The sequence below is a fragment of the Drosophila takahashii genome, chromosome X (genome assembly GCF_030179915.1).
Source record: "Drosophila takahashii strain IR98-3 E-12201 chromosome X, DtakHiC1v2, whole genome shotgun sequence".
NCBI lineage: Eukaryota > Metazoa > Arthropoda > Insecta > Diptera > Drosophilidae > Drosophila > Drosophila takahashii.
This window is the reverse complement of record NC_091683.1, coordinates 18,172,268-18,185,026: the sequence shown is the minus strand read 5'-3', so window position 1 is coordinate 18,185,026 and position 12,759 is coordinate 18,172,268. Positions and strand designations below refer to the sequence as shown.

At 37.2% G+C, this 12,759-nt stretch overlaps 1 protein-coding gene across 5 annotated transcripts in view; it reads right to left on the bottom strand.

Annotated features, from left to right (window-relative positions):
• norpA (no receptor potential A) overlaps positions 1–12,759 on the bottom strand; it is a 48,856-nt gene that overhangs the window by 16,926 nt on the left and 19,171 nt on the right. For 3 of the 5 annotated variants that reach the window (XM_044396195.2, XM_044396196.2, XM_070218151.1), the window contains exons 3-4: positions 2,467–3,014; positions 1,931–1,990 (exon numbers count right to left, since the gene is read on the bottom strand). In XM_044396195.2, the coding sequence (XP_044252130.1) occupies positions 1,931–1,990; positions 2,467–2,646 (240 nt within the window). In that variant the 5' untranslated portion in view covers positions 2,647–3,014. Of the gene's footprint in view, positions 1–1,930; positions 1,991–2,466; positions 3,015–3,992; positions 4,106–12,759 lie in introns of those variants that run through there. The other 2 variants (XM_017146810.3, XM_070218152.1) reach the window with 2 other exon arrangements.

Below are 12,759 nucleotides of genomic sequence, written 5' to 3'. Positions count from 1 at the left end.
ACCTACATGCAGAATAGTCAAAGGGTTTGCCCGGGGCCAAAAGATAAAAGAGAGAGCAGAAGGTTTCAGTATTGGGGATTGGGACGGAGAATTTCCAGTGCTGCTTGTCTGAAGATCACAAAAAATAGCAAAGATACACTTGGTATCTTAAAAAGTGGTATTACAAAGCTACAAAGCTAAATAGAATGTAAAAGGCAGATGGATATATGCAAGGAGCAAACAAAGCGCCACCTAGCGGTGGTTCTGATATTTTCATAACTTTTTAATGAATAGTCAAATTTTACGAATTTTGGACACATTTTTTATAAAACGTGGTCGTTAAATTTCAAAACTTCAGTGAGTCGTCAAAAAACGGGATCAACTAAAGATCCTAAAAATGTTCTTGTCCCTACAAAAAAAAGCCAAGTATGCAGCACTGCAGGATATGATGGAATGAAAGTGGATATGGGCATTTCTATAGGTATGGGCAAATGGGCTTGGCTTGCCAGTTGCCAGTTGGATGCACTCATCCGAGCCTCCGTTTCAGTTTCACTTTCAGTCTCCGCTCCCCCTCCTCCTCTGCCCCTTTCCCTTCCGGAAAAGTGTGTCAACGGAGGGGCAAAAAGGGAAAACCAGAGACTGAAACTGGACGGCAAATCTAAATTAGTTCGAGTCTCGGGACAGCACCTGCATCGGCCATAAATATATATATATATAGAGGATGCTATATATATATATATAGAGAGAGAGGACTCCGACAACAAATAGATGGATTGGCCCAAATGGAGGTTCATTTCGGGCTGTTGCTGTTCGGTCATAAATTTCATTTAGGAGACGTCGACAGACAAACACAAATACATCACTCTATCAGTCCACCTCCCACCTTCTATATATATATATGTGTATAAACTGAGATATATATACCCCTTACATAGCACGGATATATGTGCCATATGTTGGATTAGAAGGAATAAATAAATGGGGGCGTGGCCAGTCGGTGACAATAAATCTAGCGCATGGAACAAATGCGTTTCGAGTCGAAGACGGCGACTTTGATCCACAAATGGCGCTGGCTGAAAACAATTGAGAGCAAAAGTGACATATTGACACATTAACCGACGCACACAGACACCCACTAGTGCACACACACGCACACACACTCGCAGGCGACAGTTTTATGGCTTTGTGATAGTTCATCCTGCCAGCGAAAAAAAAAATAAAGGAAAGACCAACTGCACTTAGTCAAAACTTGGCAGGAAAAGCGGGGAAAATTTAGGGGGAAAGGAGGAGCAACGTGTGAAAAAGTAGGCAATGAAAAGTGGGAGACAGGTGTCACAGAATAAGCACCAGTTCTACTCCATAAAACCAGTTGCTCAAGGATAAAACCTGATTGATTTAAATTTAAGGTTTCACTTTTGATTTTTTTGATATTTTTTTTATCACAAATGTTTTTTTAGAACTAGTTGTATTTAATAATAATCATGTAACTAATCAAACTATGTTCTAATAAATGTTTTAATAATATATCCCATTTATTTGGTAAAGAATGTTAATTGAATATATTTTAAATGGCCATTGATTGTGTTTTATTATTGACAGTAAATCGACTAATTGAACAGCGCGTCATGAAATGGATCAAAAACACAGAAAAACCACGATTTATAAATGTGTGGAAAAATATAAATTTGATTGCAACGCAGCTTTTTTAAATCCCTTGCCCGCACTCCACAAAGTCGTTTTAAATCTATTTCGCTGTAAACAATAAATGGAGCCTTTTAATGTTTGAAATGCTTTTGTTGAACCAACATCAACACAACTGGAGGAAAAGCTTGATTTATTGTGATTTTAAATATTGATGATGCTAACACGAAGGGAAATTGGATTTTCTGATAATTAGAGAACAAATTGGGAGCCCCCTAAAATAAATACGCAATATGTATTGAATACTCACCCTTGGGGTTCCTCCCGCCCGAATGTCGCTCACTTGACACAGCTCGATGACATCGCCATCCTGTCGAATAAATATATTTTTTAATCAGTCTAGAGTTTAAGCATCTTACTCTATAAATTTCACAAAATAGGTACTCTGATTTAAAAACACGTAGAAAATCCAATAATTTAATATTCAATGTAACTATTTTAGCTCGGATTTTCTTCCATTACTCCATTAAATTATTTCAAATATGGAAATATTAAAAAAAAACAATTTAGGTTGGTTTAAGGATTTTAATCTTTGATAATATCGTGACTAATATTTTCTAACTTGATTCAAATATTTTTAAATTAAATATTTTGTATTTAATATTAATTAATTTAAATGTTGAATTCATTTAATTTAATATGCAGGTATTTTTTTTTATTTTTTTAATCCTTTATCTTTTTAAATTAAACTGCAGATTTGAGTATAATAATTAAATTAGAAATGAATTATATTTTAAAAATAAACTAAGTTTTTTATAAATGGGGGCTTTTGTTTTGGCAACTTACCCTGCCCTCGCTTTTCCAGTAGAGGAAAAACCCGTACTCGTCGACCTTGAAGAGGGCATCGCGCTCAAAGTCGTTCTCCTTCGTTTCCTTTTCGTTCTCGAACCAGCGATCGAACACACAGCCCGTGGTCAATTCCGGCGGGACCGGAATAATCCAATCGAACTCGTACTTCTTGGTCATTATTGCTCACTGGGTGACGTTACGTTAGCCACTTCCGTTTTCGCTTCCGTTACTGTTTCCGTTTCCGTTGCCGTTGCCGCTGACGCTTCCGTTTCCGTTGCCCTGCACATGCGATATATATCTAATCCAGATCTAGATCTGTCCCTCGTCTCTCTCTCTCTCTTAATATTGAGTTAATTTCCAGACATTTTGTCCCAACGGATGTGAGTGTGTTTAATATACAATTGCATTTATTGTAGATTGCAGATCACATGGTCCGTTTCCGTTTCCGGCTAATTGAAGTTGACTCGGCTGCAATGGCTGCACTTCTGCCACGACTTTCAAACGGCAGGTTCCCTTTTATCCAAAAAACCTTCGACTCGACTCAGCTGCAAATGGAAAACAGAGATACAACCATTAGACATGACAGGCACAACGGGTTTCGGGTAGTCCTGCAATAATAATTGTGCGGCTTGCCACACACAAAATGAAGAAATGGACAAGGTGCACTGGCAGAAAATGCATCCACTAGAATAAGAATTTCTGATTTTATTGGAGTCCATAACATAGAAAATGCTAACTTTATTTAAAAGTTAGTGAAAGTTATAAGAAGTTCAATAATTTTATCAATGGTGGTTTAACTCTATATTACTCTAAATAACTAAATATTTTTCTATACAGCTTTTTTACAGTACACCAAACAGAAATCAGGAGTGTGCCTTGATTGGTCATGTTACAATGGGAAATTCAACAAAATGCATTTGTTTTGGCCCCGATGTCCAATGTCCATCAGGGCTTAGCTTTTAGTATTCAAGTGCATCCTATAATTTCCAATTTCGATTTGTGGTCAAATGTCTACAAGAAGTGTGTGTTCTTTCATTAATTATACAAGGAATGCTTTGCTTCTCAGACGTCCAAGACTAAAGACAGCAATTAGGCAGGTTGCCCTTGAAACTAAATGATTTTCTGAAGTTATTTGCATTTTCATAAGGTTTTAATGTAAAATACCTACTAATGATTTTGGGATATACCAAACAATTAACTATCTAAATAAATAACTATTAGCACCTTTCAGCTTGAAAATAATTAGGGGAAACATTAAAGATATAAATATTTAAATGTGCATAATCAACACAGGATCTATTTGTAAATCTGCCAATTTGCAAACAATTTTGCCAAAAAGTTTAACGAGTTTTCCTTTAAAAAAAACTTCCAAATTGAATTAGCATTCGAATTGAACTAATTTCGCACGCACAAATCCGCTTGCCAATTTGCAATCTGCACACACTTTATGAGCTTGACACAATTTAAAAAACAAAACAAAAATCCACTTTAAAGTTGAGCCTTTGACATGGCGAAAACTTTACCCCAGATGGAGATTTATGCAAATTATCGAACTGGGACTCGCAGGAGCAGTTATTAGAGGCACTTGTGAGTCTCTATGAGGATAAGTCGGCGCTACGGATCCGGCTGATAGCTGACAGACAACTGAACTAACACCGAATCGTTGCAGCCGGAAGCCAAGAAACATCTAAAAACTAAGACTAATGGAATTAGCGGGTGACGACATTGCCAGGGCCATGGCCACAGGTTCTTCGTTTTCGTTTTCGCTGCGATTCGATTTTGTCGCACTTTGGGGACTTCTTCCCCACCTTACCACCCCCAGTTACCCAGTTACCACCCCCAGAATCACCCGGCCACCCACTTAAAACGATGGCCATGGCCTCCTGCACCTGACTTTGATTCCAATTCGGGGACACAAACTCAAGTGGCTGGCATTTTCGCAGCTTGTTGCTGTACTTTACTTTACATTGTTGGCTTTTCAATTTGGCTACACGGAAAAAGCACGTTCTATTCTCTATTGACTAAAATAACTATAAATATCTGTTGAGTGTGTTTTTTTTTTTTTTTAATTTTCCACAAGCACGTTTTAATGCTTATCTGCCTTGCTTAGATGTTTTGTTTGGGATTCGGTCTGTTTATTTAAATACCAAAAATAGCTTTGCCTGTTAGCTATCCCATTTATATATGTAGGTATGGTTAAATTTAAGTTTTGTCCGGTATTTTATGGTATTTTTTACACAACATTTTTGATTTTTTTTGTACTTTCTTAGATTTTTATTTCAATCCGTTATATATTAATCTAAACTAATGTATAAAATAAACGCATTGACATAATAATCTATATTAACCAAAGGTAAAGTAAGGAAATACAACCCATTTTAAAGGGAAGTCGGAAAGACAATCCGATAATTACCAACCGATTAAGCAATTTTTCTGCGTGTATTTCGTTAGCCGTCTTGGCTCCTTTTTATTTATTTTATTTTGTATTTATATATAGTCTGTGACAGACGCTCTTCACGGGTGTCGGAGTCCTTTGTGTGACATTTATGCGCCCGCCTTTCCATACAGATCCTATATATATATATGTGTGTGTGTGTGTATTTATATAAAAAGCTGACTGATTACTCGGGGCCCCGTGATTTCTTCCGCTTTCTTTTTTTTCGAAGCGCTGTCGTGTTACACATGACTTCAAATTCAATGAGCTGCGAAATTTCGCTCATTGTTAAACTCGGAGAGCTCGTTAGCCAGACACACAAACACAAACAACCGCACGGCAAGGACTCTAAAAAAAAAGGAGAAGCGTTAAAAAAATACTTTCACGCCCGTTCCTCGAATGTTTAATGAATTTACGCTCTTTGCGCTTTTGAACTTTCGGGCTGTCGAATTAGCGAAGAAAGGAAGCACCAAGGACGAGGGATCAAATGGAGGAAAATGCCCAAGGACAAACAGGGATGCGACTGGCGAAATGCACTTCAGTTTAAATACAGTGGGACAAATAAGTACGTAATTCTTATCACTGAGGCTTTCAAATCACCTATTTTCAGCCAAAAAGTATGCAACAATATATCGCATTTATCATTGCATACTTTTACATTTAAAAGTGACTTCCAAAATCGATATATAGCAAGATGAAATTATTAGATTTAAGTATAATTGTATTGCCAAGAAAAAAGAAATACATCTAAGGCAATTTAAATTGAAAATGACTTGTTGAAATTTGCCATCCTTTTTGATCCCTTTATTCTTTATTTCCAGAGAATGGCTCCAATAAATCGCAAATTTAATCGTGCCCATTAAAGTGCCGGGTGCCAGGTTATAAGGCCATGCTGAACAGCAGCAGCAGCAGAAGGAGCACCTCCTTCACTGGCTCAAACCACTCGAACACAACACTTTTCGCGAAATCGAAGCACTTGAATTCATCTTTCACCGGCGACCATTAAATGCAGATACCAAACGGGAAAACTTGAGCACGGAAAGGAAAACAAATGGGAGGTGAGTGGGGGTTTGGTTGGGATGGATAGGAAAAAACAACACGAAGGGAAATCAAATCGTCCTTTTATGTAGAGCGAGATAGAGATATGGCACCGCTCTCTAGTTTTCCCCTTCCGGAAGTTTTGTGAAGGAGTGTATGACAACGGTCCTTTTGCTTCTTTTTTCGTCAAGTGCCACGCCTCAACACCTGCGCCGCCCCCTTCGGAATCGAGAGGAAATTCCGCCAGCAGTTCGAAGGTTCCTGTTCCTCCTTCTGTTCCTGGGTGAAAGGAGCGTCTTTCCGCCTTTCCGGGTTACAGAGTAAAAATAACTTGCATAAACTTTCCCTCAAAGGACACACACGTACGCCGAGAAGTGTGCTACAAATATGCTCATTACGTGCGCGCCAAGTGGCAGCCTCAACCCCAAAGGACAAACCACCCGGCCCACTTACCCACTTACCCACGACCCCCTAACCCCTAAGCCCCTCACCCTTCCCACCCTGCTCTTCGTCCTTTTCCAGCGACAATTGCTCAATTTATTATTGCATACTTTGCGGCCATAAAACTTGGCAGGCATCCTTGCCATCCTTTCGCGGCTTCTGTTGCATGTACTTATATATATAGATTTATTTTTCGTACTTATCTATATGCAGGGTTACAGGTGTATGGTTGTAGGTGCCATAACTATCTTCAATTTAAAGGTTTATCAACGTTATCAACTTATTAACGTTTAATTATTAGAAATATTTTTCGTGAACTTTCCTAAGAAAAAGATATAAAAATACCTATATTATGGTGTAAAATAGTTTAATTTATGGATCTTTAAGTAAAACTGTATTTCAACGATACTAAAACTACAAAAACACAATTTTACAATTATTTTGTTATGCCTAAAATTAAAACATTAAAATAATATATGTACGCTTTATTGTTTTCAAAGTTATGCGTATTTGCAGAATGTACTTTTTATGGTTTTCCCTATCTTCTTGTCATATCTGCAATGTTTTAAATATAAATATTTCATTCGCTTGCCATTTTTTCCCCCGAAACTGATGAATATGTTGGATTCTTTTTTAATGCCCTATAAAGTTGTAGATATTTTGCCAAGGCTTGTTATTCCCTGAATTGAAGTTTGCCATTGTTGCTCTTATTGTTATGGATGTAACAATTGTTGATACAGCTTTTATAGCTGTGTGCCATTTTTTCTGTATCGTATCTGTAAACAATGTTGGAATTGCAGTTATTAAAATTTCTTTGTCGAGCAGCAAGGTTGCTGCAATGTTCAGCCAGGTTTTTGCTGAATTGAATTGAAAGGCCTTTGATTTGAACAGTAAATGTAGACAAGTTTATATTTCATATTTATGGTAATAGTTCTAATGGTGTTATATTTAAATGTTATACTCCATTTATTTTTTTTACTTCTATTAACTTAATTTCTGCCGCTGCTGTTGGCCATTACACTTACGAAATTGAATTTGCCGGCCATACAATATTTGTGAAATTGGCATTTAAATATTTGATGAGACAAGCAAAGGGAAATGCGCAGCGAATCCCAGGTAGTAAAATATTTGAGTGTGTTTTTTCCTGTTTTTTTTTTGTGCTAGCAAAAGGGAGAAATAAGGCAACCGATTCGAACAGTGAACACTGATTGCACAAATGAAATATTGAGGGATTGAGGGATGTGTGAGGTTCAGGGGTCACACAACTTGACCTTGCTGGGCGCCGGGCATCCATCAAAATTGATGGCAATGCACACTCGCCTCATGCAGTCAGTTGGTCAATCAATCAAGCGCCCCGCTCAATTACATCAATCAAGCGGGAAAGGTAATCCAAAACCGAAAACCAAATGGTTCTTTTTTTCTTTCTTTCTTTCGTTCGTTGTTTTGTTTTTTTGGTCTCTTGACTTTGAGGGCCAAAAGTAATTACGTCTGATAAACAACTCCTCTATTATTATATGCACAAATTGAAATGGCATGTGTGCGCCGAGAAAGAGATGGCCAGACTGCCCGAGAGAGAGAGACGGGTAGAGTTGGTTCCTGGCTGTCAAAAGATGCGAAAACGCATTTTGCAAAATGTGAAATGAAATGACAGGAAATATGGCAAATAGCTCAACGAATTACCAGTTGCAAGTTTCCTTTTGTGTGGAAATTGCCAAAACGAACAATTTTCATTTTGAATTAAAACAAGAAAAACAACCCACACATTTATATTTATTTCGGCAGTGCCTTATGAAATTCTGTTTAAATAATGAATGTTGGACCAAAACAGGATTTAGTTTGCTTTATGGGCAATTTCCTTTTTGGTGATGGTTTTATAGTTGCTTTTAAAGCTTCTTAAATTTCACTGAATTTAGTCTCCTGCTTTAATTATTTTATTTAATAATTATGTTAAATGTATCTAGTATTATTTTTAGACATTAAGTATTAGGTGAATTATTTTAAATAACTTTGAAATATGTTTTTAATTTATTGTAACCAAATAAAAGTCACCATTGACACTAAGCCACTTGTCTTCCTCGAATATCATTTACCTCGCACAACCCACACCCACACCCTCACCCACCCACACACACAAAAATACACACATATTTACATATACACCCAGGTGACCCTGGCGTATACGTGATGTGTGGGAATATGCAAAGTCCTGGGACAAGAAACTCGCTTAGGCACGCACCATCCGTCAAAAAAAGAAGACCCAGGGAACCCAAAGGCGGCAGGCGTTAAAGGGGGCGTGGCAGTGCCAGGGGCGGGAGGAGAGGAGGGTTTCCAAAGGGCAAGGGGCGTGGCACAGGCAAATCAAAACCGAATGATGGGCGGAACGACAGCACGGGCATCCTTCAAACAAACTGTCAGCAACTGTCAGAAGAAGTTAAACGAAACCAAAGAAAAAATAAAAAAGAAAACCAAACCAAACCAAATAAAACAAAGGAAAGTGGGTGGCGGTGCACAAAAAAGCGAGACAGAACAACATTGACAGCAGATCGGGCCAAAAACCTTACCAAAATCAAAAAAAAAAAAAAAAAAAAAAAACGGAAAAAATGGAAGGGAAATGGAGGCTTTGTCATATGGCTTACAGCTGTTGGCGGACTTTTGCGGCACGTAGCTGTGCTCCTCTCTTCTTTTCCGACGGCGGCGGCGGTTTCATTTTATTTTTAGCCCCACAGACCGTGAAAAACTTCGAATTCCCCGAATCAAAACAATACATCATCATGGGGCGGACGCCGCAACTCGAAAAATCGAATGCCCTTTCCTTTTTTGATCCTTTTGTGAAATTGTGCATATTAAATATGTGACGGAGCGGAAATGAGAGAAAAACAGCAGGCGAAAAAAAAATGTGAAAATCATCATCAAAGTTTTCCTTTTGGAAAAACAAATATCGACTGTATAAATAAATATCGAGTTTTCTTTTTTTCGATATTTAATGTGTTTTTTCTTGAAAACATCAATATTATAAAACCAATATTATGAAAATATCGAACAAATATATTTTTCAAGCTCTAATTTTTCACTTTTGAATTTTAGACAGAATAAATATAAAACGACATTTAAAACTCCACAAAAAAGTGTAATAAACTACGTAATTCAAACAGACTTAATTAAATTAGTACATCCACTTTTTTCCCAGTCGTTTTGACCTCCAGAGAGAGTATAAAAATATGCAAAGAGGGGGACACAATTTGCGTGCTTTGATTTGACAAAGGTTTGCGGGAACCTTTGGCCTCTTCCTCGTTGAGGGTTGTCCCGAAAACCCAAACCAAAACCCTAAGCCAAGATTCTCCCAGGTTTGCTACGCCTCTCCTCAACGCAGAAATTCTTTCGACAGACGGATTGCCGCTTCCTTCATGTGGCATGGGGCATTTATACTAATTTGTCGATAATTTCGTTGAGCTCGTAAAATGCTCGCTTATGTTTATGGGACACAAAGTGGCCAGAAGGAATGGCAATGCCAATTGGACATGGGAATTGAGCTGCCTGTGACTAAGTGAGCAGGTCTAATAGACATTTTATCGATTGCCATGCACAATTATATTTGATGAGCTTTTAATTGAATTGATTTACTTTCACTTTGCCGTATAAATAGGCAGGCGGCCAGGCAGCAAGGTCGAAGGAACCGCAGGACATGCGATATGGCCTAGATATCCCCGGATAGATAAGCCCTTCGATAGCGAAAGTCGGGCTAATTCGTGGAAAAGGAATAAATGGAGCCAAGGCAACATAAGTGCTGCCATTTAAATCGAAAATTACTCTCTCAGTTATTCATGAACAATTATTTGGATATTTAATTAGGCAGAGGTCTACATTTTTCTATACACTTTTAATTTAATTTTTCTGATCAACGGGGTTTTTTTTATTTAAGTTATTAGTAACCGCATATTAATAAAGCTTTGCTATAAATGCAAAAAAATATATATAATTGAGTTAAAATCCTTTTACTAAACTCTCCCAGTTCCTCTGGTTTTTAACACAAAAACTGTACAATTTATTAGTACTTAAAGCATAAATTGAAATACTAGTATCCGGATAGAACAAAAGTGCGATCAAGTTACAAATTTGCGCTGCCAAAATGGCTGGGCAATTGTCAGCGACAGAGGCGAAAAACTTTTGCGATGCTTTATCATTTACTCGTAGCACTGTCTCGTTTCGTGTATCTCTGTTTTTAGCAGGAAGAGTTCATCTGATTTTGGCCTCCTGGCTGAATTTTCCTGTCTGAATTTTCCATCCAGCGAAAAACTCACGGCTGATAGAAATGCCAACAGCAGCCGAGAAGTTTTCCATCAGAGAAAGTTTCCATCCCATCGCAAAGTTGTAATTCCGTGCACGCCGCCTTTGGTTTTCCAAAAAATAATAAAAAGGAAAAGAAAAAAACTTTTCTCTAGCTGCCTGTGATGACTGCATTGGAAAAACAAGTTTGTTTTCATTTTTCCCCGTTTCGCATTTTCCCTTTTTGTTTTCGTTACAGTTTGTTCTTTATGTTTGATGGCCTTTGGGTTTTGCCGTCCTTTTCTGTAGCCCTCTATCTGTCTCATTCGCCATCGTATTTTTGTCCTTTTCAACGCAATATACATATATATTTTATACCAGTTATTTTACCAATATTTTACGACAATATTTCGATATATCTGACAAATTTTTATTGTTTAACAAGAGAAGAACTTTAACTTACTAGAACTTAATATAAAATAAAAATAATACAAAAATATATATAAAAATATAAAATTAAATAACAAATGAGTGTAATACTATTTTGCAATATTTTTTGCAATAATGGGTATCTGATAGTCAAGTGCCCCCGAGTTTTCCTTTTTGTTTTTGTTGTACTTTCCCCCCATTTTTTCACCCTTTTGTACTGTGACTGCAAGCTTTATTTGTAAGCTGCGAGCATAATTTCATTTTAATACTTTTTAAGCGCATTAATTACACATATACAAAAAAAGAGGAATTGAGGGAAGGAGAAGGGGAGAGTGGGGAAAAAAGACAGAGACGGTTGCATTGACATTGCCCAACCCTCTTAACCCTTGCCATCCCTGTCTCTCATTTAAGTGGATAATATGCGAGGTAATAACATCAAATGAATTGTGAGAACGCTCTCGGGAATTTTCTTTTTTTTTTCCACCCATCTCTTTTCATTTTCTTTTTTTCAAATGCAAATAGTACCTACATATATATATATATTTCTGTTTATTCAATTTGTAAGCTTTATTGTCAACGTCGTTGGTACTCGTTGCTCATTCATCTCCCGATTCCCAGGCAAAAGGGTCTTTTATTTTATACTTTTGTTGCACATTGCGTATATTACGTATACGCCTCATATAAACTGTTCATTGAGGTAGTGGAAAATGTCGTTATGAGAAGGGATTTGCCCAACCTTGATGGGAAAAAGGGTGGAGAAAAATATTCATTGTGTTGGATGGAAAATATGTTATTAACTCAGGCTCATAAACTTTAAAAATAAGCTTTTATTATTTAAAATTATCTCAAATATTTCGTATATTATTAATATTCCCTTTTGTAAACTTTATTGAAATTTTTCTATATTGCAGAGTCCGTTTCGCTAGCGTAAGACATTGTAAGCAATTTTCGGTAATTCAGCAAGCTGGTCAAAAGGAAAAGCCCTTGCCATTAATCCAAGAAACTAATTCGCTTTTAACGCCAACCTTATCTAAATGGGTTGAAAATCCCTGGAAAAAAACGCAGCTGCTGCTGCTGCTGGCTAAATCGAAACGTGTCAATGCCATAAATTTGGGCCAATCCATGAAATGCAGCGTATTTACGACCAGCTACTCCAATTGCACTAATTAACTGAGTGGAAATGGGGGAGGGACGGGCGATGGGTGGTGGGTGGTGCAGGGACAAGAGCACATCCCTTGCAAACGGCGTACAGGCAACCTTCACCTGAATGGACAAAGAGTGACGCCATTGCGACATCCGACACCAGAACCATTTTGCAATCGAGAGTCTGCTCGCAGACCGACACTGAGAGAAATTGGAATTAAAAAAAGAGATATACAATTTTTGAGACACCTAAAATTTAGGACCTAAGCCTACTTCAATTTATCAATATTAAAAATGGTTTTAATTTTGTTTCCTAAAATACATTTGAAGAATATTTATTTTGAGGTGTAAATAAAAAATATTTTAAATTTATATTTAAAACCAATTTGAAATATTATTGTTAAATGCTGAGTTATTATTATTGTTATTTTCTCAAAGTGTATCCACCAATGCCACCCCCTTTGATTAGCCGTGTGTTGTTGAGTGCATCCAAGTTGCGAAGAGGTGGTTGTATTGCATTACGTATACGTAATCAGCTTAGT